The sequence below is a fragment of the Carcharodon carcharias genome, chromosome 20, assembly GCF_017639515.1.
Source record: "Carcharodon carcharias isolate sCarCar2 chromosome 20, sCarCar2.pri, whole genome shotgun sequence".
Lineage (NCBI taxonomy): Eukaryota > Metazoa > Chordata > Chondrichthyes > Lamniformes > Lamnidae > Carcharodon > Carcharodon carcharias.
The window spans coordinates 33,626,645-33,652,656 of record NC_054486.1 but is presented as its reverse complement, the minus strand read 5'-3'; the positions used below and the strand labels follow the sequence as shown (position 1 = coordinate 33,652,656).

The 26,012-nt window shown below is 43.9% G+C and overlaps 1 protein-coding gene across 1 annotated transcript; it reads right to left on the bottom strand.

The window, feature by feature from the left end:
- Positions 1–135: 135 nt before the first annotated feature.
- Positions 136–25,983, bottom strand: LOC121292445 (synaptosomal-associated protein 23-like). The gene is made up of 8 exons (XM_041214384.1): positions 25,899–25,983; positions 11,882–11,954; positions 11,139–11,180; positions 9,154–9,202; positions 8,079–8,196; positions 4,106–4,261; positions 3,427–3,571; positions 136–2,056 (listed from the first exon to the last, which is right to left on the bottom strand). Exons 2-8 carry the CDS (start codon positions 11,927–11,929, stop codon positions 1,991–1,993), a joined length of 624 nt encoding a protein of 207 aa, XP_041070318.1. The 5' UTR covers positions 11,930–11,954; positions 25,899–25,983; the 3' UTR covers positions 136–1,990.
- Between the last annotated feature and the right edge of the window lie 29 nt (positions 25,984–26,012).

The window sequence follows — 26,012 nt, the reverse complement described above, 5'->3', positions numbered from 1 at the left end:
TGTGCTAAGTGGGGGAGATAACAATTAAATGCTTTTAATTTAATGAGTAGCAAATTTAACCAATGTTCTGTAACTCTATGGGCCTGACAGTGCGGATCTAGTACAATGTCAAGTTTTACTTCAGTCACGATTTCATCAGGAGGATCGAGTTTTATTTCTTTTAAGAAATGAGATGTTTTAAGGTATAAAGAGTCAGGTTGCAGTTAGTAATCACATTATTTCTATTAAACATCATTACTTCCCAATGAGTTCAATGCAGTTGGAGAGTAGAGAAATGATTAAATGTGCAAAATATATATTACAGCAAGCCGTGTGCACTGGAAAGAGTCTGTTCAGCCCTAACCGCCACTCAGTTTTTCTTCTGTTCACGAGTAATCGATAACAATTGATGTGAAGCTGCAAGAGGCGCTGGCTGAAGACCGGGCCTTCATGTAGAGAATCCTGGTGACTTTGCCCAACCAGCACAGGCACGTGCAGGTCATCTTACTATTTTGTTCCCATCTTTGTTAATTGATGGTTTGCTCTTGCAGCTGGGCCTGTGGTCACTGATTTTACTCCACTGCAGAGTTTATTGTGGGTTCAGCTCTCTCCTCACATGCTTGGTACAAGACTACTATCATAATCCAGCTGCTACAGTGCCCTGGTTGCAGGCTTATTCGCTGAAGGCTCATTCTTTGGGGCCAATGTGGTTGAGGTTGATAGGAAGATGTGATTGAAGCAGATGGGAAATCCAAACTGCTGGTGCCCATCTAGTTTAGGGCAAAGTTTAAGATTGATGGGCATGCCTAGTCACGGTGGCTTGTGTACTATAAATTTGACAGGAAGGCTCATGATCTAGGTGGCTTGGAAGACTAAAGCCAGGAAGAAAGGTGGGAGAGGTGGATTGACAGGAAGGCCCAGACCCTGGGTGCTTTGATATGAAGCAGCATTTCCAGAGTCACTGTCAAGCAGCAGCACTTTTCAAATCGGGTTCAATTCCCTCTCAAAAATCACTCAGTTCTCTCACTGTCCGAGATCCAGCAGACTCATATCCCAGCGCTTTCAGTCTGTGTTCCCCTCCCATAAAAGGAAGCTCGATTTCTGAGGCAGAACTAAAATGTGGTTTGCATTGCAGAAATAGGATTGTTATTAAACCTTCTGAGTTGCCAAATTAAATATGGTTAAAAACTGGCAAGCAATTCACAGCTAAAACAAGAGCAAGGGTGCGAAACAGAATAATCAGAGGAAGGGTAGCGAGACACTGAGGCTGTAGATATCTGGATTATTGCCATGACCCAGAGATGAGGTGCCATTACTGAAGTGGGTTGAATCATTGTAACTCTCAATGAGTGCATCACAATCAAACTGCAAAAGTAAAGTCATTCTGGATCATGTACAATTAAACTACTCATTCTTCCTTCAGAGCAACATTATCCTCTGGTATTGGCCAATGCAGCTTTTGTCTGAAATACTTAGTTTAAATGAATATTAGATAATACGGATATTTAAAATAATCTAGTAGAATCTGATTGGAGGCCGAGAGGAAAAGATAGAGCAAACAGCAAGAGGTTGAAAGAAGAAAGATGGGAGGAAGAATAAAGAGAGACCAGTCTCCCTGATATTGCTATTTTGGACTGCCCACAGCTCCCACTTTTGATCCTTGCAGTCAGTCCTTCACAGTCATTACATTGGTAGCCAACAAATGGACAAGAAGTGTACAAAAAAATGCACTGCTGATAAAAGCCATTTAAACATGAGGCCAGCGGGTGGACGATGGAAGAGGGGGAAAAAAAATCAGTCACTCTTTGGACACAACCTTGACTGGCTCCAGAGTCCGGCTGGTAGACTACACTGATCAAAAACGCTGGGAGTCACTTGGAAGCAATGTAGATCTTACACTAATTCACAGTCAGCTCGTTGGGAGAAATCGAGATGTAAGAAGGCACAATGACTCCCATGGAAAGGGACGCAGAAATCAGACGAGGTGAAGCTGTACATTCAAGGCTCCATGTTACTTTTTGATGAGTTTGTTTGCTGTCAGGTTGGCATCATCGATCCGAGCTTTGTTGGCATCAGCCTGTTGAACACAGAGACAGTCAGCGCCAGCTCACCTTGTGCACACACCCCTTCCCCATACCAATTGCACATGGAGAACTAAGTTTACTGTTCCCATCTGATAGGATTTTATTGAGTTTAAAAAAACTTTATGAAGATAAAACGCAAGACATAAGTTCACATCCAGCTGCAGTTAAAATCCACATCACAGCCCAACTCAATTAGGAACAGGAGTAGATCTACACTTACAACCTGTTCAATTAGATTGTGGCTGACCTGTATCTCAACTCTATTTGCCTGCTTTAATACCATATCCCTTAATACCCTTGTCTAACAAAGTACATCAGTCTCAGTTGTGAAATTTTCTACTGAGCCTCAGCATCCACAGCCTTTTTGGGGTAAAGAATTCTTCTATGAGGAATTGATTCTGAAATCACTCTAGAAGGCTCTAGCTCTAAGTTTACGGCCCTTGATCTGGATTCCCTCACCAGAGGAAATGGTTTCTTCCCCTCTATTCTGTTGAATCCTTTAATCATTTTAAAACACATCAATTAGATAACCCTTTAATCTATTCAAAGGAATACAAGCCTAGTCTATTTAACCTGCCCTCAATTTAATTCCCATAGCCCCAGTATCATTCTGGTGAATCTGCACTGCATTCCCTGAGGCTGATATATCCTTCCTGAGATGTTGTGCCCAGAACTAAGCACAGGACTCTAAATGCAGTTTAACTAGAGCCGTTGTACAATGTAGTGTAACTTCTACCCCTTTGTAACAATATAAATGTTGTTAATCCAATCCAGGCTGGAGGGAGGAGCCAAGCCACACAAACAAGCACAACATGCAATCTGCTATTATCTCTATGACTCATTATTTTTAGATATGTCCAAGTTCTTCAAATCCTGGGAGCTCTATGAACTGCTTGTAGGTGTATTAAGAAGTGAAAAACTGTTCAACCAAGTTAAGACAAATCTGTCTTGTTACATATAGCGTTCCTCAGAAGTGAATAGGTTAGAACAATTAGAAATCACATACAACTGATAAGATGAAACCTATAAAAACCATCCACAAAACAATAGCTTAGCATATTTTACCTTTCCTGCAAGGAATAGACTAGCAAAGCTTTTACAAAAATAGATATTTTCCATAATGTGCTATACATTCACTTGATCATCTAACCAAAGATCTGAATGAGGCCTGATGAGATTCTCTAGGGTGGGCTCAATAACTAGTAATTTAAGGACGGGTTTCCTGTTTGCTATCCTGGGCTTGTTACCTTGCTCTCAAGAGAAGATACTCAAGACCGAAGGGAGCTACGACTTGCTCTGTAAGAGTAATCTACTGTATAGAAGCCTTAGCATTGAGGAAAGAGGAGGAAAACACAGCAAGTACCTTCTCAGCAATGTTACTGATCTTTTTGTTCTGGGCATCTATTTCGTTGCCCATGTCAATGGCCATGCTTTTCAAGTTTCCGATGATACTGCCCACTTGTTGCAGGTTGTCTTCCATTTCGTCCTCTCGAGAGTCATTGGTTACCCTGAAATGGAACCAAAATTCTCAGGTTATTTCTATCTGATATTGGTGACTTGGTGTAATGAATGCTTCTCCATCATCTGCCCTTTGTTATTAAAACAAATTCACCTGTGGGGCTCTAGCAATCAGGGGTTGGAGGGAGAGAAATTAGTAAGGAGGTGGATTCTTCACTCTGGAAGAGTGCAAAGATCTCCCAAACCGAAGAGCAGGGGTGGCAATGGGGTCCCCACTCTCCTCCTTTGGAAGGGGGTGTTGATAAGGATTGAGAGGTTGTGTCTTCTCACCTCCTGAGTCAGGGGTGGAAAGGTCATGCTGCCTTGAGGGACAGTGGGAGAAAAGAGGTGAAAAGATTGTGCACCTTTTCTCTCACAAAGTAGAGGTGGAAAGGGTGTGCCTGCTGCCTCCATTGGAGATCAGTGCTAAAAGAGCAGTTTGTCCGCTCACCAATTACAGCATGTAGGGAGTCCCAAATGGTTTGTGTATGTGACCACTGCTGTGCTCTGGTTTTTAAACAGTGATGTAACCCCATCCTGGCTACCTGGTAATGTAGCCTTCTCCTTCACCACCCCGCCCGGTCATCTCATGGTTGTTGTGCATGTTGCCTGGCTGACTGGAGACAACTCTGCCTGTGTTCCCATCAGAATCACTACCCCAGGCTTTCTTGTATGCATCCTGCATCTCGAAGTTCTTCACCCTGAGAGGGAGAGAGAGAGAGAGAGAGAGATAGCCATGTGACATGAGTTATTGAAGGATTCACATCCAGTCATCTCCGTTGAAGAGGGAGGTAACTCTTTCGAGTACAAACCCGTTTCCATCTGTTCCTATTCAGATGAAATTACATTGTTTCATAGCTTGCCATTGTGAGATTTGAGCTCTTGATCTTGGGGTTACAAACCCAGTACCATAACCACTTGGCTATTTAGGCCAAGCTTGAAGAGGGAGGTAGATGTTTCCCCTATTTCATTACAACAATGAATATACACAAAGTACTTAATTGCTTGTTTCCCCTATTTCATTACAACAATGACTATACATAAAGTACTTCATTGGTTGTGGAACCCATTGGGACATTGAGGATGTGAAGTGCAGTGTATAAATATATGTTTTTCTCTTAAATGAACATAATAGTGTCTGCTGTAGCTGCAAGCAATCTCCTCTTCCTGTGCCCTGCTGCTCTCCCCAACAGTCTGCACTGCAATCTGGAGATCCTTTCCAAAATGATAATTGCCATCCCCTCTAGGGCCATCGACTGCTGGGAGTTGGCCTCCACAGGCCCTGGTCCTGCCCCCTGCCACCTCACTCAGGGGACCATCTTTCACACTTCAGCTCAATTGAATGTCCAATTTGGTGCTCACTAAACAGTCCCTAACAGGGTCAAAGGATCAAGAACAGGGACCTGGCTGCTTTCTCCACATCCCTGACACAATGGCTTATCATGGTGGCCTGACTGAGATCAGCTAACTCAGCACAGACCAGGGACTAAACCAGATATTGTCCTAAGCTGGTTGATCAGTTACACGCTGCCCATCACCAGCTGAACCATAAGGTACTTATACAATTAAGAATAACCCACAAATACTTTAGGGACACACTGAAAAGGCTAATATCGGACAACTGGAAAAAGGTAAATGGAGCATCTTAAAAACGGATTGGATGATCCAGGAAATTCTGCATAGCGGCAAGTTCTAGAATCGGTCATCAAGGTCAAGCTAGCAAGGCTTTTAGGGAGACGCAAACTAATGAGCAAGTGTCAGCATGGGTTTACACTAGGAATGTCAGGGCAACCCAATGTACGGGACCATTGACAAATAACTAGTGATGAATTTGAGGAGATCATGAGGTTGACTGCTTCATGGATTTTAGAGCTTTTCATAAGAAGCCAAATGGAAAACGTGTGAAGGAAATCTGGTGATGATACACAGATGTAGAAAATCAGGGTAGGATAATTAGAAAACAATCTATGAATGAACATTGTGCGTGGAGGTTCAGTGTAAATGGGAATATTTCTGGAGGGGTGCTTTGAATGGGAATGCTTCTGGGTGGGTTGGAGGGGGAAGGTGGTCAGTGTTGAGACTGATTTAACAATTTTTCTAATGACCTGGAAGAGGAAGCTTCATAGTTGGCAGATGGCACCACTGATGCCAATGGGTGAAGGGGTAGATGATGGGAACCAGCTACAAGGAGACTTAAACAACGACTTCTTGGTCAGTCAAATCACTTCCAGCTCAATGTTTTACTCAGATTGTCTGCTACCTGAAGCTCACCTCACAACCTTTCACCTGAAACTTCATTATGGACTTTGTCTCTAGTCTCACTTTAGCACAATTAGTCATATTAAATCAATTTCAGAGATTTTGTTGGTTTTGAACCAGTCTGGAACCTACCCAGCAAGAGATGTGAAAATCATCATGTCTACTGGTGGAGTCTCCAAAGACGACTGGCTGCTGTTCCTGTCCTTTCTAGTCAATACGTGTGGAAAGTAATCACTTAGTATTTTATCTCACGATTTACAGAAAAATTTCTTCCTGTTTTTCCCAGTTCCTTCTCTGTTCCCCCATTTCTTGACATTCTGTTGGTGGTTTCAGTATTTCTTGCAGTAATTCCCTTCATCCTTCTCCCTACACATTTTGACTTGAGCAGGTAATCCAGGCTGATACATTAGTGCAATAATTAGTGATTGCTGGACTGTTGGAGGTCTTTCAAATGAAACGTTAACCCGAGGCCCTGTCAGGTGGACACGATCCCATGGCAAAATGTCAAAACAGAATAGGGGGATCTTTACTGTGTCCTGGCCCATATTTATCCCTCAATCAAAAAACATATTTGGTCATTATCACATGGCTGTTTATGAAGGTCTTGCTATGCACTGATAGGCTACAACAGTGACTACATTGCAAAAAGTACTTCACTGAATGTGAAGCACTTTCTGACATAGAAGTTGTGAAAGATGATGTAGAAACGTTAAGTTCTTTGTTTTAACGGTATAGGATTGCAACACTTACACAATTAAGCAGGCACACATCAGGCTCATGCAGGATGCAGTTAAACGTACCACCTACTCAATATGTAGACATGATCCCCAAATCAGACGTGTTCTCCATGTCAGATTCCACGGTGTACGTCATTGACTGGCTCCCACTTTCCACTCAGGTTTATATTAAGGTTAATCTCCATCGAATGAAGCATAGGGACGAAAAAGGGGGTAGGGGAGAAGAGGGCGAATGAGATAAAGAGAGCAAGAAAATGAACTCAAAAGATCAGACATTATAGGTAGAGCAGTGTTACTGAAGATTCCAGCATTACAGAAAACAGCTTGGAGCACTCCTCCTGAGCTGCTCATTGATGTTAGAATCCTGCCAGCCATAGCTCGATTTGGTTAACCAGTCAATGGACAGTGGTAGCAAAAGCAAACAGATTGTGATTGTTAGAACTGATTGTTTCAGTTAGCTGAATTGTGACTAGGAGAAAGGAGTTAGTTTGACACAAGCCCAAAACTCAATCATCACACTTCATGCTGAGCATGTCACACGTTAACCACAGCTGCTATTCCAAAGCTTGAATACTGATGAGACTCCTTTGGTCTTAAAGCTACATTCTGTCCAACTTACAAGTTACGTTTGCATAAACTTTACATAAATAATCAGCATGAAGCAAATCTACTGGCAGCTTCCAGCACCCAGTGTGTGCTGCGACACAGCAACTGACACCAAGTTAAGGGCAGATAACCAATCAGCCCTCAACACAGCAACAGCACCAACTGGGTTGGCAGCTACACCACAGCTTAAATACAGAGTAAAGTTCCCAGAACACTGTTCCAACATTATTCCTTAACCCTTGCAACATGTCCATCAGTAACTGTGTGAAACAGCCACTGCCCAGACATATCCTTCGAACAATTTTAATTCTCAATTTTAACATCTGGGATTTAATTTGAAGGACAATGACTGTTGTCTTGCCTGGACTGAAAGCACTGCATTCTTTTCCCGCTGTTATGTATTGTCAGCTGCAACTTATTTGTATTTTTCCACCTCAGAGTCAGAAGGTTGAGAGTTCCATTCCAGAGACCTGAGCACATAATCTAGGCTGACATTCCAGTGTAGTACCGATGGAGTGCTGCACTGTCAGAGGTGCCATCTTTTGGATGAAATGTTAAACAGAGGCCCTATGTGCCCTCTCAGGTGGATGCAAAGATCTCACAGTACTATTTCAAATAAGATCAGGAGAATTTTCCTCAGTATCCCAGCTACTATCCCTCAACCAGCATCACTAAAACCGATTATCCAGTCATTATCACATTGCTGTTTGTGGGAGCTTGCAGTACATAAACTGATTGCCGCATTTCCTACATTACAATAGCGACTGCACTCCAAAAGTACTTCACTGTCTATAACTTTGCAATATCCCAAGGTCATGAAAGGCGAGATATAAATGCAAGCCTTTTTTTGTACCCTGGTTTGGTTGGGAACTGAGAGTCAGTTGGAAGCCATTCACTAATGCCCAGTGACACCTACCTACTGCAAGGACACACACACAGGCCACAACATTTAGTAAGGTCGGTCAGGTTTTTCTCCGCCTCCTTCATATCCTGATTGATCTGATCCAGCCCCTCGTCGATGCGCCTCAGTTGTTCTAAACAAAAACAGCACATAGTTACAAAGTCAGGTGTCTGTGGAGCAGTTGAACTGCTCTCCATCTGTTTCCCTCCCAAATCCCACAATCATCCCAATTTAACTGCATGAAACTTTAGAATGCCACGAAGTGCAAAATGTAAAACTTCCTCCCCACACACATGCTTCATTTGTCTTGTGTCCATGACATTTTTGTCAAATCTCTCCTGAGCTTCCACCCATCCCTGACCTTCTATTTTGCTCCACACCACTAACCGCCCCCTGCCCCCCATCAACAGTATAAAACCCATCGTATTTCTACCTCTCTTCAGCTCTGAAGAAGAGTCATGCGGACTCGAAACATTAATTCTGTTTCTCTCTTCACAGATGCTGCCAGGCCTGCTGAGTTTTTCCAGCATTTTCTGTTTTTACTTCATCTGTCTGATTATCCAACCAGTTCTGTCAAGGGGCATAGTCTGCTTCCCCATAGTGGGAACAACCCAGTAGGAGATCAAGCTCACTCCGTGTAGGAGTCAGCGTGTGGCCATGTGTGACAACAAGCAATACTCCCCTTCTCCACTGTCACTCCTGTTCAGCCAATTCTCCCCCCTCCCAGCCTGAAAGGTGTGGGAAACGTAACTTCCCTTTTAAATGTTTAAACTCAGAAGAAGGAACAATAAGATAAGAAGTTTCTCTCCATTGGAAGGCCCAACAGTTGAGTGGACAAAGCATACAGAACTGGCGGCAAGGACCCACACAATAATCTGCCCCCATCAGCCCAACTGTTCTAAAGGAAACTGTGCCTGTTGTTCAGTGCAGGGCCACTCCCAAGTTCCTTGTCCCACTCTTCCCTGCAAGCATGGGCCCATGCTATCCAGCCCTGGGACCTGTGCAGCAATAACACCAGCCAGCATCCCCACCCACACTAGTCCCAGGGTCCCACCCCCTTGCTGATTATAAGGCAGAACTACTTACTCACCTCCCTGCTCATCCAGCATGATCATAGTCTTGCCACCGGCGTCTCTGCTCTGAAACAAAAGAATCAGCACACCAGGACACTTATAATCAGAGGAGAGGGCTGCACAGTAGCAGAAACTTTAACAGAGTGTGCATGGCCAATGCTATCACAGAACTTGATTCTCCACATCCACCATTGGATGAATTGTGTCAGAATTAATGAAAACAAAGTATAGGCATTCCCTCTGCATCTCCACCACCCATATCCAAAGTGCCACTGTGCAGTTTAAGAGCCCAGAAACTCAAGGATTTGTCTATCCATCTCCAGCCTCTGCTTCAAATTCCCAATAAGCCCATCACTTCATTTAAGTGTTCATAATATTCACACTGGGACGACTGTCTGAAGAGTCAAAATAACCCCAAGACCACATGGTTGGTTGAGGTAGATTATAAACTGACAAATACTTCACTAGCTCTTCACCTGCAGTGTACTCCTTCATTAAGCACTTCTGCTCTTCCCTTTCTCTGATACTTAACCAATAAAACCCATGCAATTAAAGGGATAATGGCGGCATGGATACTACATTGGCTATGGGACAAAAAGCAAAGAGTAGTGGCAAATGGTTTTTATCAGAATGGAGGTAAGTATGCCATGGGGGTTCCCCAGGGATCAGTGTTCTTTTTAATACGTGTCAATGACCTGGTCTTGGGCATACAGGGCATAATTTTAAAGTTTGTAGGTGGCACAATACACAAATGCAGTAAACAGTGAAGAGGATAGACTTCAAAAGGATATAGACTGATGAAATGAACAGGGACATGGCAGATGAAATTTTACACACAAAAGTGTGAAGTGATGTGTTTCGATGGGAAGAACGAGGAGAAGCAATATAAAATAAATGGTAGAATTTCAAAGCAGTTGCAGAAACAGAATCCTGAGGGTGTATGAACACAAATCTCTAAAGGTAGCAAGACAAGTTGAGAACGTTGTTTAAAATAAGAGCATACAGCTTTATAAACAGCGATAGAGTACAAAAGCAAGAAAGTTATATTAAACCTTTATAAATAACTGATCAGCTGGAATATTATACCCAATTCTAGCCACCACAATATGGCAAGGATGCAGAGAAGAATTACTAGATTGGTAGCAAGGATAATGGGAAAGACAGGGAATGCTGGGAGTAGAGAAGGTTAAGGGGAGATTTAGAATTGCTCAATATTGAGAATTGTCATTGAGTAAATAAAGAAAAATTGTTTCCACTGGCAGGATGGTCAGTTATCAGAGGATGCAGATTCAACACAATTGGTAAAAGAACCAGAGGGAGATGATTTTTTTTTAATTGCAGCAAGTTATGATGATCTGGCATACACAGTCTGAAAAGAGTGGTGGAAGCAGAGTCAATAACAACTTTCAAAAGGAAATTGGATATGTTTGAAGGGAAAAAAATACAGGGCTATGGGGAATTGGATAGCTCTTTCATAGTGTTTTGATGTACTGAATGACCTCCTTTGGTGCTGTGATGCTACAAGATTTAGAAAATATTTTGAGAGAATTGTGCAAACCTGGTGATCAGACTGTTCAGAACAACAAGCTTATGGGAGGTGTTTAATATTATAACCATGGCCATCAGAATTTATGATGGCAAAAAGCTTAAAGGGCAACAAGAACATTATACGAGGAAATCTAGTGGCATGAGCAAAGGGTGCATGCAAACACAAGAGTTTTAATATTGATAGATAGACAAGCACAACTGTGCCTGATCGGCTCAAGCCTGCACCTCCCCTGACTGACAACCCCCGCCCCGCCACCACGGTTCCTGGCAAGCTGCAACAATAGCATTTCTAGTGCACATCAGCAGTAGTATTAAGCCTGACCAATGCCTGCCCCAGAGTCGCAGTACAGGCTGTTGACTGGTCCCTGTCGCCCAGCATCATGACCCCCGACAGGCCCCCCATCGCCTGGCACTAAGCACTGCCAGGCTAACAAAAGATGTAGTTCAACTTTACCTCCTCCGCCATCTGCAGCATCCGCCGGGTGCTCTCCAGGGACTGTGAATAGAGGAACAGAAATCATTGTGCTGGCAGCACTATCTGATACAAACCAACAGCTTGATATTCACTAGTTCTGATAGTTTGTACTTCTATAGCTTTACTGCTGGATTCTGCACTGAATGTTTGGCAGTCAGCCCCCTTCAGAAATTAAACAAACCCAGGACAGTTAGAAAGGCTAAGCCAGATCAGCCGGTGCTGAACCAAGAACACTATCATGTGGTGCATGCCTGACTGAGTCCAGCATAGTTGACATTTAGGACGGCAGCAAGTTGTTGGGATGGGGACATTAACTCAGTGCTGGTGAACTGTTTTGCCCAAGAAGCGAGTTGATCTCAGCTGGGAAGGCATTAGAGGTACCAACGTGCCTCTCAGAGTTCTGATGGGCAGCTACTATCAAACAAGTGACCCCTGTTTGAAAGTGAGGGGTGATGAGGACAGAATTGGACTCAGTTGTGATTCCTGACATGAATAATTGGATACCATTAACCATCTGCTGGGGTACTGGAGGGAGTCAAGACCCCAGCCTGAAGAATTCCACAGTCCTCCTTCCACTCCCCATCTTAGAGAGGTCCATAGGAAAAAAGGGGGAAAGTTTTAAAGAAATCAATAAAACTCCCAGTGAAGAACACACCCTCAGCCAGCCCAACTCTTCCATAGTTTGCTTTCAACTGAAACCTCACCCCTCACCTCAGACTCACCTCATCGGCCACCTGGTTTGCTCGGGCCTGTATATCCTCAACAGACATGGCTGCCGTGCTGATCTGTCCAAACCTGTAAGGGAGAGAGAGAGAGAGAGAGAGAGGTGTGAATCAAAATCAGATGTCCTTCTTCCTGAGGTTTGGGAAGAGTTATGCCAAACTATGCTTCCTCAACATTGTGACTATTGCAAATACTAGTGTGGGTAGCAGGCTTGGAAAGATGTTGCATCTATTCACTGCTGAAAGGGTGGTAGAGGCAGATACCCTCATAATATTTAACTGGTATTTGAATATGTACTTGTGATGCCTAGTGCTGGAAAATGGGATTAGAATAGTTAGGTGCAAAATACTGCGGATGCTGGAAATCTGAAACAAAAATACCTGGAAAAACTCAGCAGGTCTGACAGCATCTGCAGAGAGGAACACAGTTAACGTTTTGAGTCCGTATGACTCTTCATCAGAACTGAGGGAATAAGAAATGAGGTGAAATATTAGCTGGTTGAGAGGGGTGGGACAGGCAAAGGAGAGATTGCCAAAGATGTCATAGACAAAAGAGCAAAGGGGTGTTAACGGTGGTGATATGAGCTAAGAAATGTGCTAATGGTGACATTAAGGGTAGAAAGCAGGATGAGCAAGTAACAGATAGCCATGATGGGGTGGGGTAGGGGGAAGGGATCGAAATAGGTTAAAAGGTGGAGATGAAACAATGGATGGAAATACATTTAAAAATAATAGAAATAGGTGGGAAAAGAAAAATATATTTAAAAAATATAAATTATTGGAAAAAGGGGAATCGGAAAGGGGTTGGGGATGGAGGAGAGACTTCATGATCTGAAGTGGTTGGACTCAAAATGTTAAGTCCGGAAGACTGTAAAGTGCCTAGTTGGAAAATGAGGTGCTGTTCCTCCAGTTTGCATTGAGCTTCACTGGAACATTGCAGCAGGCCAAGGATGGACATGTGGGCATGAGAGCAGGGTGGTGTGTTGAAATGGCAAGCCACAGGGAGGTCTGGGTCATGCTTGCGGACAGACCGAAGGTGTTCCACAAAGTGGTCACCCAGTCTGCGTTTGGTCTCTCCAATGTAGAGGAGACCGCATTGGGAGTGGCAAATGCAGTAGACTAAATTGAGGGAAGTGCAAGTGAAGTGCTGCTTCACTTGAAAGGAGTGTTTTGACCCTTGGACAGTGAGGAGGGGGGGAAGTAAAGGGGCAGGTGTAACACCTTCTATGGTTGCATGGGAAGGTGCTGTAGGAGGGGGTTGAGGTGTAGGGGGTGATGAGAGGAGTGGACCAGGGTGTCCCGGAGGGAATGATCCCTGCGGAATGCCACCAGGGAGGGTGAAGGGAAGATGTGTTTAGTGGTGGCATCATGCTGGAGTTGGCAGAAATGGCGAAGGATGATCCTTTGAATGCGGAGGCTGGTGGGGTGATGTGAGGACAAAGGGGACCCTATCATGGTTCTGGGAGGGACATATTTGGTCCCCTTATCTAAGGGGAGATGTACTAGCATTGGAGGCAGTCCAGAGACGGTTCACTAGGTTGATCGTGGGCATGGATGGATTTTCTTATGAGAGGTTGAGAAGGTTGAACATGTATCATTGGAGTACAGAAGAATGAGAGGCGACCTTATTGAAACATATAAGGTTCTTAGGGGGCTTAACAGGGTAGATGCTGAGAGGCTGTTTTCCCTTATGGGACAGTCTAGGACCAAAGGGCATAATCTCAGAGTAAGGGGTTGCCCATTTAAGACAGAGAAGAGGGGGAATTTCTTCTCTCAAAAGGTAGTTAATCTGTGGAATTCTTTACCACAGAGGGCTGTAGAGGCTGGGTCGTTAAGTATATTGAAGGCTGAGATAGACAGATTTTTAATCAGCACGGGAATCAAAGGTTATGGGAAACAGGCTGGAAAGTGGAGTTGAGGATTATCAGATCAGCCATGATCTCATTGAATGGTGAAACAGACTCAATGGGCCAAATGGCCTACTTCTGCTCCTACGTATTATGGTGTCTGTTCTAAGGAAAACAGCCCTAGCCTATCCAATCTCTCCTCATAGCTGCAATTTTTAAGCCTTGCAACATTCTTGTAAATCTCATCTGCACTCTCTCTGGAGCAATTATGTCCTTCCTGTAATATGGTGGCCAGAACTGTACACAAATTCCAGCTGTGGTCTAACCAGTTTTTCATACAGTTCCACCATTACATTCCTGTTTTTGTATTCAATACTTCGCCCATGAAGGAAAGCGTTCCTTATGCTTTCTTGACCACCTTGTCCACCTCTCCTGCCACGTTCAAAGACCTGTGGACATGCACTCCAAGGTGTCTCACTTCCTCAACCCCTCTCATAACTTCCCGTTTATTGAGTATTCCCTTGCTTTGTTTGCCCTCCCCGAATGCACTCTCTCTCTCTTTTCCGTATTGAATTGCATTTGCCACTTTTCCACCCATTCAACCAAACTATTGATATCGTTCTGGAGTCCACAGCTAGTCTCTCCACTATCAACTACATGGCCAATTTTTGTGTAATCTGCAAATTTTCCAATCATGCCTCCCACATTTAAGTCTAAATCATTAATATATATGATAAGCAGCAAGGGTCCCAATACTGAGCCCTGTGGAAAACCACTGGAAACCGTTTTCCATTCGCAAGATCATCCATTGACCACTACCTTTTGTTTCCTCTTACTGAGCCAATTTTGGATCCAACCTGCCACCTTCCCGTAGCCCATGAGATCTCACTTTTCTGACCAGTCTGCCATGTGGGACCTTGTCAAATGCCTTACTGAAATCCATGTGGACAACATCCACTACTCTACCCTCATCAATCCTCCTTGTTACTTCCTCAAGAAATTCTATTAAGTTAGTAAGACATGATCTTACCCTAACAAAACCATACTGACTATCCCTGATCAATCCATGCCTAAGTGACAATTTATCCTGCCTCTCAGAATTGTTTCCAATATTTTGCCCACCACTGAAGTCAGACAGACTGGCCTATAATTTTCTGGCCTATCCCATGCACCCTTTTAAAATAACAGTACAATGTTCGCAGACCTCCAATCTGCTGGGACCTCGCCTGTATCTAGTGAGGATTGGAAAATGATCCTCAGAGCATCTGTTATTTCCGCCCTGGCTTCCTTCAACAGCCAGGGATACAATCCATCTGGCCCTGGTGATTTATCCATCTTCAAGAATGCCAGTCCCTCCAATACGTCCTCTCTCACTATGCTTAATGTACCTAATATTTCACACTTCTCCTCTTTAACCAGAATGCCTGCATCATCCCTCTCCTTTGTCTCTATCTTCACTAAGTACTCATTGAGAAACCTGCCTACATCTTCTGCATCAACCCACAAGTTGCTATGTACATCTCTGATAGGCCCTACCTTTCCCTTAGTTATTCTCTTGCTCTTAATGTACTGGTAAAACATCTTGGGGGTCTCAGTTTAGCATCACATCTGAAAGACGTCACCTTTTACTGTGCAGCACTCCCTCAGTGGTACACTGGAGTGTCATCCTTGATTTTTGTGTTAAAAAGTCCTGGAGTGGAAATTGAACCCAGAACTTTGTGACCCAAGAGACAAGACAGCTATCCACTGCATCCTAGCTGACACACAATAAAATAATGGACTTACATAGAAATAGGAAGAGGCCTTTTAGCCTCTTGAGCCAATTCCACCATTCGTTTAGATCATTGCTGAAGCTATTTACCCACTTTTGCTCCATATCCCTTAGTATTTTTATCCAACAAAAAAATCTATCCATCTCAGTCTCAAATTTCAATTGTCCTACTCTACTACAGTTTACTGTTCAATAAATTCACAGTATTTTGATGTGATGCACACTGCTTTTGAAAACTTGTACATACACTGCCTTATCCAATACACTAGTCACATCCTCAAAGTAATTCAACTAGATTACTCAAAACATGAGCTGTCTTCACAAATCCATGCTGACTCTGATCAGCTCATTTTTGTCCAAGTGTTCAGTCACTCTGATGATGGATTCTAGAAACTACTGCACAATTGATGGTAAACTAATGGGTCAGTCAATACCTGCTTTCTCCCTTCCTTCCCAAGCACAACATCTAAGCTGACACTCCCTGTGCAGAATTGAGGGAATGCTGCATTGTTGGATGTGCTGTCTTTCAGATGAGGCATTAAACTGAGGCCACCATCTGCCCCCTCAGGTAGGCAGAGACACCCCATGGCACTATTTTGAAGAGCAGGGTAAGATTTTTCCTGTGATCCGATTAATACTTATCCTCAATATCACTGAAATAGGATTATCTGATTATTATGTGGAACATTGCTGTGTGTAAATTAGCTGTGTTTCTACATTTCAACACTGCTTCCTTTGCTGTAAATCACTTTGAGACATGCTAAGATCATAAAAACATAAATGCACATCCATTCTAGCTTTTCCATTCTTAAAGGGCAACCCCCTACAGTTAGTCTAAATCAGAGTTATTTAATCTCCTAAAGCCACAGATGACCTCTGAACCCAGGTTACTCAGTCCTATTTATACCCACTCCTCAGCGAGCTTTGTGGCACAGTTCTGAGCATTGTTGACTCATTGGTCGATACATCCTGAATCTGAATGGCATAATACGATAGTATTAACGAAGAGAGATTGCTAGGAACTAATCATAGCCTGGAGTTAGACTTTATATACGGTTTCCACACTGTGCGAGTCAGTCCTTGTCTCATATGTAGTAACTGCATCCTACAATGAGAGATGCTCACTGATAGCTTCCTATCAGCACTTACTGTGTTTAAAGGGAAGTACCTCGTGTCCACAGTACTTCCTTCAGCTGTCTGCCTCACTGAACCACTGCAGGAGCTCCAAATTGTTCTACTGTGGACTGCATAGAAACCCTGGAAATGAATAAGTAGGAATTCCATACTGCAGTGCTGACCAACACCCTGAGGAGACAGACAGTACTGCACAGGAACAACAAAACAGGCACCGCAAAAACACACATACACAGGTGAGCCTGTATACAGAATTCAATTTTAGCTTCGCAGAACGTAGCAGCTGACCTGTTTCGAGGCCTGGGTGTGGCAGCAGGTTCAGCAAGGCAGGAACAAGAGTACCGCATTGAAATAAGCCATTCAGCTCAGCTCGTCTATGCTGGTACAATAACAAAACACCATAGATGCTGGAAATCTGAAACAACAGAAAATTCTGGAAATACTCAGCAGATCAGGCACCATCTGTGGAAAAAGAAACTAATGAGAGAAGCATAATTAATGTTTCAAGTGGATGCCTGGTTCTGATGATAGATAACAGATCATAATTGTACAGATCACAGGAATGCACACTCTGCACTCAAGCCGAGTAGCCATTCTTCAAATGGGACCTTAAGCAGGGAGTGCAGGCAGGCTATTCAACTGCATGGGGCATTACGGTCAAACCAAAAGTGTCCTTTTTCAAACAAAAACTTGACTTTGTACATCACCTTTTACCTAGTAAAACATTCCAAGGCACTTCTCAATTGTCAAAACACACACACTTCCAAATAGGCATTGCACAGCACCGACTGGGGTCACTAAAATAAACACACTGATAAAGACTAGTGGGACCTAACAACAACCAATATACTCAGCACGTGTGTCCTTTTACAATCCCTCACTTCCATTTGCTTGGGATTCTATTTTTATTTCTTAAAAATTGCCTTTTTGCATTATTGGATTTTTCTTAAGTTTTGCTCAAATTGAAGCTCAATGCCCAACACTTCCCAATTCAGAAACACTGTCAGCATCAGGACTTCCCAGGACAGGTATACGGCACAGGTTAGATACAGAGTAAAACCCCCTCTACACTGTCTCAAACACTCTCCTTGAAACACATACAGTCATAGGCCAGAGGGCCACATACAGACCTCCTCGTGCACTTTCTCGTCCCTCTGCACTCCAAGCTTTTCAGTGGAGAGTTCTGCAGCCATACCATTTACACTGTGAGCAATCTCACACCATCTGCAGTAGCCAGTTGAATGAGTACAGAAGTTTAAAACCACAAGTCATTTTGACCATTACTCCAGAGTTGATTCTTGCTCAAGCAAAACAAAGTTAACCACACACTACACACACACACACCAGTGTCCTGTGTCTTTCTGCGAGGTGCAATCATCACAAATTTACATTCTCTAACTACTCTGAACTCTGCATCAGTTGTGGCTCAGTGAATACTGAACTCTCACCTCCGAATCAGAAGGTTGTGGACTCAAATCCCACTCTAGATGCTTCAGTACGTAATCTAGGCTGACGCTCCAGACTAAGTGTTTTGTACTGTCTAAAGTTATACTGAGGCTCCATTTATCTTCTCAGGTGGACATGAAAGATCCCATGGCCCTATACAAGGAAGAAACGGGGGATTTCTCCCCACTGTGCTGGCCAATATTTATTCCTCAACCAGCAACACTAAAACAGATTATCTGGCTATCATCTCATTGCTTTTTGTTGAACATTGCTGTGTAAAATTTGGCTGCCCCGCGTTTCCTGTATTACAATACTGAGTACATGCAAAATAATTATTTAATTGGCTTAGAAGCAATCTGGGACATCCTGAAAAGTGTTAGAGTTCACAAGAAACTTCCCTTTTGGCTGGGGAGGGCCTGTGCAGAGCAGTTACATTACTGAGCTGTATCAGTGGGCTCCACACTACCTCACCGGGTCAGTAATGGAGGGGCCAAGTGGCTCACAACCTCCCTCCCCCACAACATACCGTTGACTAAGCTGCAACTATCTGCTTGTGACATAAAGGCCCATAAATCAATTAGCTGCACAGGAAGAACAAAGTCCATTATCTGAGGGAGGATCTGCACAGAACTTGTGCAAAATATACACAGGATTAAATGCAAAACAAAAACAAAAATACCTGGAAAAACTCAGCAGGTCTGGCAGCATCTGTGGAGAGGAACACAGTTAACGTTGAGTCCGAATGACCCTTCAACAGAACTAAGTAAAAATAGAAGAGAGGTGAAATATAAGCTGGTTTTGGGGGGAGGGGGGGGGACAAGTAGAGCTGGATAGAGGGCCACTGATAGGTGGAGATAACCAAAAGATGTCACAGACAAAAGGACAAAGGTGTTGAAGGTGGTGATATTATCTAAGGAATGTGCTAATTAAGGGTAGAAAGCAGGACAAGCAAGGTACAAATAGCCCTAGTGGGGGTGGGGTGGGGTGAAAGAATCGAAAAAGGCTGAAAGGTAGAGATAAAACAATGGATGGAAATACATTTAAAAATAGACCTCCCTGTCGCTTGCCATTTCAACACTCCACCCTGTTCTAATGCCCATATGTCCGTCCTTGGCCTGATGCATTGTTCCAGTGAAGCTCAACGTAAACTGGAGGAACAGCACCTCATTTTCCGACTAGGCACTTTACAGCCTTCTGAACTGAATATTGAATTCAACAACTTTAGATTGTGAACTCTCTCCTCCATCCCCACCCCTTTTCCGATTCTCCCCCCCCCACTTTTTTCCAATAATTTATATAGATTTTTTTCCCACCCATTTCCATTATTTTTAAATGTATTTCCGTCCATTGTTTTATCTCTACCTTTTAGCCTTTTTTGATTCCTTCACCCCACCCCCACTAGAGCTATCTGTACCTTGCTTGTCCTGCTTTCTACCCTTAATTAGCACATTCCTTAGATAATATCACCACCTTCAACACCTCTGTCCTTTTGTCTGTGACATCTTTTGGCTATCTCCACCTATCACTGGCCCTCTATCTAGCTCTACCTGTCCCACCCCCCTTTAGACCAGCTTATATTTCACCTCTTCTATTTTTACTTAGTTCTGTTGGAGGGTCATTCGGACTCGAAACGTTAACTCTCTGCAGATGCTGCCAGACCTGCTGAGTTTTTCCAGGTACTTTTGTTTTTGTTTTGGATTTCCAGCATCTGCAGTTTTTTGCTTTTATCACAGGATTAAGTGGTTAGGTTGTTACTGATTAGTCAATATTTGCTGCTTTACTTTCTGGGGGATGAAGGAGAATGAAAGACCTTGGAGCTTTGTGGAGAAACAATTATAACCCTCATTCACAATTTTGATACACATGCCACAAGGAGGAAATGTTCCCTGGGTGACTTTAAACAGGACACATTGGAACAGTAATTAAAAAAACCAACTTTATCTAGTGTAGTGACACAATCAATCCCGAACCCAGGATATCCTGAAAGAAGACAAAACACTTTCTAGAACACTGTGGCCAGCTTTATTTTTCTTTCTTTCAGCAATGGAAACATTTCTCAGATAGTCAGCGCTACATAGGTTTATCAAGTCATTGCTGCAGCCTCCTGATGAGAATGGAGTGTCAACCATGTCTCAGTTGTCACACTCCTCTTGGAGTCAGGAAGGTCGCAGGTTCACGACCCATTCCACAAACTTGAGCTCCAAATGCAGGCTGTCATTCCAATGCAATACCAAGGGAGTGCTGCAGTGTTAGAGGTGCCATTTTTTGGATGAGACATTAAACTGAGGTCCCACCTGCCTATTAAAGTGGACATAGAAGATCCCATGGTACTATTTTGAAGAGCAGGGGAGCTTTGCTTGATGTCCTGGCCAATATTTATCCCTCAACCACCCTCACTAAAAAAAAAATGATCATTTGCTGTTTGAGGGAGTTTGTTGAGCACAAGCGGTTGCAGCATTTCCTACATTACTTCAAAAGTACTTCATTAGCTATAAAGTGCTCGGGGTCATCCTGAGGTTGTGAAAGGTGCTATATAGATGCAAATTAATTAAGTGAGAACTTTACAGCCAGTGGGATATTCAGCAGCATGTCTGCCATATTTATTCGACTGGTTGAGTTCAAACTATTGCTTGACAACTTGTGCTAGAGATTTGATTCATTCGCATTTAGTCAGATATTTCAGTGGTAACCTCTCAGATAGGTAGCTATTCAGACCGTTCATTTTCATCCCTAGAGTTACATGTCAGAGGAGCCACACCTCCAGATGTGCACAAAATAATTTAAACAGCCTTCAATTCATGTCATAATGCTTAATTTGAATTACCTGTTGATTCAAGTTACAATCGTGCAGCAACAATAAAACATTAAATGCTGGAAAAACTCAAAAGGTTCAACAGCATCTGTGAAGAGAAAAAAAAGTTAACGTTTCAAGTCCGTATGACTCTTCTTCAGAGCCATCTTTTAGCTCTGAAGAAGAGTCATACGGACTTGAAACATTAACTGCTTTTTTCCCTTCACAGATGCTGTTAGACCTGCTGAGTTTTTCCAGCATTTTGTGTCTTTCAGATTTCCAGCATCCGCAGTATTTTGCTTTAACAATAAAACATTTCCTGATACACATACACACATAAATAAAAAGTTAAATAACAGCTCCCTATTGCCAAAACAACAAGTATCAGGAAGTTTGCTTTGTGTGCAATACCAACATTTACGAATGGGAGTTGTGCCAAACACACTAAAGTTGTGTGATGTGTGTGGTGCATGCCTTATGTTGCTCGCAGCGTTAGTGACAAATCCATCATCCTAGCGTTACACAGCTCATGACACTCCCACCAGACCCAGCCAGGTATGAAAGGATTAGCTCTAACTGATGTGTTTCACACATCTATAGTTACACTTTACCCAAAAACAAATTACAAATTTCAGATTTCACACCAATTAATAATTCCACTAAACAATAGGTCAGAAGGGGCATTAAATGAAGAAACAGCAGAGTGGGCCAAAAAGGAATCAAGAAAGGGCAGGTTCAATGCCTGCCATGGACATCTTAGTCACAATGCAGCTGGGAGTCTCTACCCTCCCCTAGAAACTCTACCCAATCCATGCTGCAGACATTCTCTCCCCTTGCCCAACTCCAGTTCACTGTCACAGATCCTCAGGCAGCGTTACTGTCGGTTCACTGGCACAGTTGTTTCTAGAAGACGAGTGGGGTGTAGGGGGTGGGGAGGACGGGGAAGGGATTGGATTGGGAGGTGTGGGAGTGATGGGAAAATTACAGATAGTGAGGGAGAGGGGTAAAGGAGTGGTTAGCACTAGTGAGGGGAGGGGTACCACAGAATTATAAGAAATTTTACGTCACACAAGTGGGTCATTGAACCCATCATGCCAGTGCTGGCTCTCTGCCAGACCAGTTTAGCTCTTGCCACTTTGTTTCAGCCTCTAGTGGAGTATTGTGTTCAATTTTGGGCACCACGCTTCAGGAAGGACAGAAAGGCTTTAGGGAGAGAGTACAGAAAAGATTTACGAGAATGGTTCCAGGGATGGAGGACTTTAGTTATGTAGATAGATTGGAGAAGCTGGGATGTTCTCTTTAGAGAAGACTTGATAGAAATTATCAAAATCTTGAGGGAACCTTTTCCCTCTAGCCCTGCTAATCTTCTGACTTCAGATGCATTTCTAATTTCCTTTTGATCTCCACAATTGAATCTGCCTCCACCATTAGATGAGGGTAGTGCAGTTGATGTAGTTTATATGAATTTTAGCAAAGCCTTTGACAAGGTCCCACATTGGAGACTTATAAAGAAAGCAAATGCACATGAGATACAGGGTAATTTGATAAGGTGGATTCAAAAATTGGCTTAGTTGTAGGAGACAGAGGATGATGACAAAAGAATGCTTTATTGACTGGAAGCCAGTGTCCAATGGCGTACCACAGGGATCTGTGCTGGGTCCCCTATTATTCGTCATTTATATAAACGACATGGATGACTATGTGGGGGGGGTAGAATTAGTAAGTTGCAGCTGATATAAAGATTGGCCAGGTGGTTAACAGTGAGGTTGAGTGTCTTGGTTTACAGGAAGATATAGACAGGGTGGTCAAATGGGCAGATAAGTGCTAGATGGAATTTAACCCTGAAAAGTGTGAGGTGATACGCTTTGGAAGGAGTAATTTGACAAGGAAGTATTCAATGAATGGCATGACATTAGGAAGTTCTGAGGAACAAAGGAACCTTGGCGTGTGTGTCCACAGATTTCTGAAGGCAGAGAGGCATGTTAGCGGGGTGGTGAAAAAGGCATATGGGACACTTGCCGTTATCAATCAAGGCATAGATTACAAAAGTAGGGAGGTCATGTTGGAGTTGTATAGAACCTTGGTGAGGCCACAGCTGGAGTACTGTGTGCAGCTCTGGTCGCCACATTATAGGAAGGATGTGATTGCATTGGAGGGGGTGCAGAGGAGATTCACCAGGATGTTGCCTGGGATGAAACATTTAAGTTATGAAGAAAGGTTGGATCGACTTGGGTTTTCGTTGGAGCAGAGAAGACTGAGGGGTGACCTGATCGAGGTGCACAAGATTATGAGGGGCATGGGCAGGGTGGATAGGGGGGAGCAGCTGTTCCCCTTTGTTGAAGGGTCAGTCACAAGGGGACATAAGTTCAAGGTGAGGGGCAGGAGGTTTAGGGGGATATGAGGAAAAACTTTTTTACCCAGAGAGTGGTGATGGTCTGGAATGCACTGCCTGGGAGGGTGGTGGAGGCGGGTTGCCTCACATCCTTTAAAAAGTACCTGGACGAGCACTTGGCACATCATAGCATTCAAGGCTATGGGCCAAGTGCTGGTAAATGGGATTAGGTAGGTAGGTCAGGTGTTTCTCATGTGTTGGTGCAGACTCGATGGGCCAAAGGGCCTCTTCTGCACTGAGACACTTTGTGATTACCTCAGGCAGTGCACTCCAGATCCTAACTACTCACTGCGTAAAAAGCTTTTCCTCATGGCACCTTTGGTTCTTTTGCCATTCACTTGTACTGGTGTTCTCTGATTCTCAACCCTTTTGTCAATTTGAACAGTTTCACCCTATATACTCTGTCTGGATCCTTCATGATTTTGATCATTTCTACCAAATCTTCTCTCAACCTTCTCTTCTCTAAAGAGAACATCCCCAGCTTCTCCAATCTATCTACATAACTGAAATCCTCCATTCCTGGAACCATTCTCGTAAATCTTTTCTGTACTGTCTCTAAAGCCTTTGTGTCCTTCCTGAAGTATGTGCCCAAAATTGAACACAATACTCCACTAGAAACTGAAACAAAGTTTTATAAAGGTTTATTATGAGTTCCTTGTTTTCATACTATAAGCCTCTATTTATAAAGCCAAGGATGCTGTATGCTTCATTAACCGCTTTCTCAATCTGCCCTGCACCAATGATTTGTGTATTCCCCAGGTCTCTCTATTCTTGCACCCTTTTTAAGAATTGTACTCTAATTTATATTGCCCCACCTCTTTCACCCTACCAAAATATATCACTTCACACTTTGCTCCATTAAATTTTATCTTTCACAGATCCGCCCATTCCACCAGCTTGTCCATGTCTTGAAGTCTATCACTCCTCCTCACAGTTCATGATGCATCTTCGACAAATTTTGAAATTGTACCATATACACACAAGTCTAAGTCATTAATATAAATCAAGAAATGCAGTGGTCCTAGTACTGACCCCTGGGAAATACTGCTGTATAACTTCCTCCAGTCTGAAAAACAGCCATTCACCACCACTGATTCCTATCAATCAGTCAACTTCATATCCATGCTGCCACTGTCCCTTTTATTCCATGGGCTTCAACTTTGCTGGCAAGCCTGTTATATGACACTTCCATATAGACCACACCAATTGAATTACCCTTATCTACCCTCTGTTACCTCAAAAAAAAATTCAAGCAAGCAACACCATTTGCCTTAAGAAATCCTTGGAGGCTTTCCTTGATTAATCTGCACTTGTCCAAGTAATTCTTGATTGTGGTTTTTAAAAGCTTTTTCACCACAAAGGTTAACCTGACTGGGTTTATCCTTCCACGCTTTTTGAACAAGGATGTAAGATGTGCAATTCTCCAGTCCTCTGGCACCTCCCCTGTTCTAAGGAGGATTGGAAGATTGTGGCCAAACCTCTACAGTGAACACACATCAGGGAACTCTTCTCCCTCTCTGCCCTTCCTACTATTACTATCTGAGTTGGTCTTTGGTTTGTGAATCTCTCTACCTTCAGTGCATATTTGCCCCTCTATATCTTTTCTGCTAGTTGATAGCCTATAGAATGCACCCAGTAGTGTAATAGGACCTGTACTCTTTTGTAACTCGAAACAGATAGATTCTGTCCTTGATCCGTTCAGGAGATCTTCTCTTTCCGGCTCTGTAATACTTTCCTTAATCAATACTACTACACCATCTTCCTTTCCTTCCCTATCTTTCCTAACACCTTGTTATCCTAAACACCTTGGTATCCAGTCCTGTTTCTGCTTTATAATGTTACATCCTGGTTTCCATTCCCCTGCCAGGTTAGTTTAAACCCTCCAAACATCACTAACAAACCTTCTTTCTCATCCCTGCCCCTGGAGCTCGGAAAGAGATTAATTCATATGCCTTCAAAACTGGTTATGTGCCAGACGAATGTGGCTGGAGGGATGGTGCAGCGGGGAGGTCTTTAGGTTCTTAGTACATTGAGACCAATTCTGGAGGAGGTGAGACCTGTACAGGTTGGATGGGTTGGAGGTCAACAGACCAATGTCCTCATGGCGAGGGGGCTGGCTGGAGACAGGCAGTGAAGGGGATGGGGATGGAGCCGGCCGGAGTCGGGGGGGGGGGGGGGGAGATGGGGCCGGCCGGAGTCGCGGGGGGTGATGGGGCCGGCCAGAGTCGCGGGGGGGGATGGGGCCGGCTGGAGTCTGGTTGGGGGGAGGGGCTGGCTGGAGTCTGGGGTGGGGGGGAAGGGGCTGGCTGGAGTCTGGGATGGTGGGGTGGAGGGAAGGGGCTGGCTGGAGTCTGGGATGGTGGGGTGGGGGGAAGGGGCTGGCTGGAGCCTGGGGGTGGGGGGGAGGGGCTGGCTGGAGCCTGGGGGGGAAGGGGCTGGCTGGAGCCTGGGAGGGGGAAGGGGCCGGCTGGAGTCTGGGTGGGGTGGAAGGGGCCGGCTGCAGTCTGGGAGGGGGAAGGGGTTGGCTGGAGTCTTGGGGGGGAAGGGCTCGTGTCAATGAGGTGGTAGTTTACACAACTGAGGGGAACACACCAGAATCTCACACTCCCTACCCTACCCAGGACCCCGATACTCACCACTCCTCAGCAGCTCTTCCCTTCTCCGCCGGATTGCTCACACCCTCTCACTACGCATGCTCCGCGCCGAAGCATGACGTTTTCCCTCAACCACATTGCGCATGTGCTGGCTGT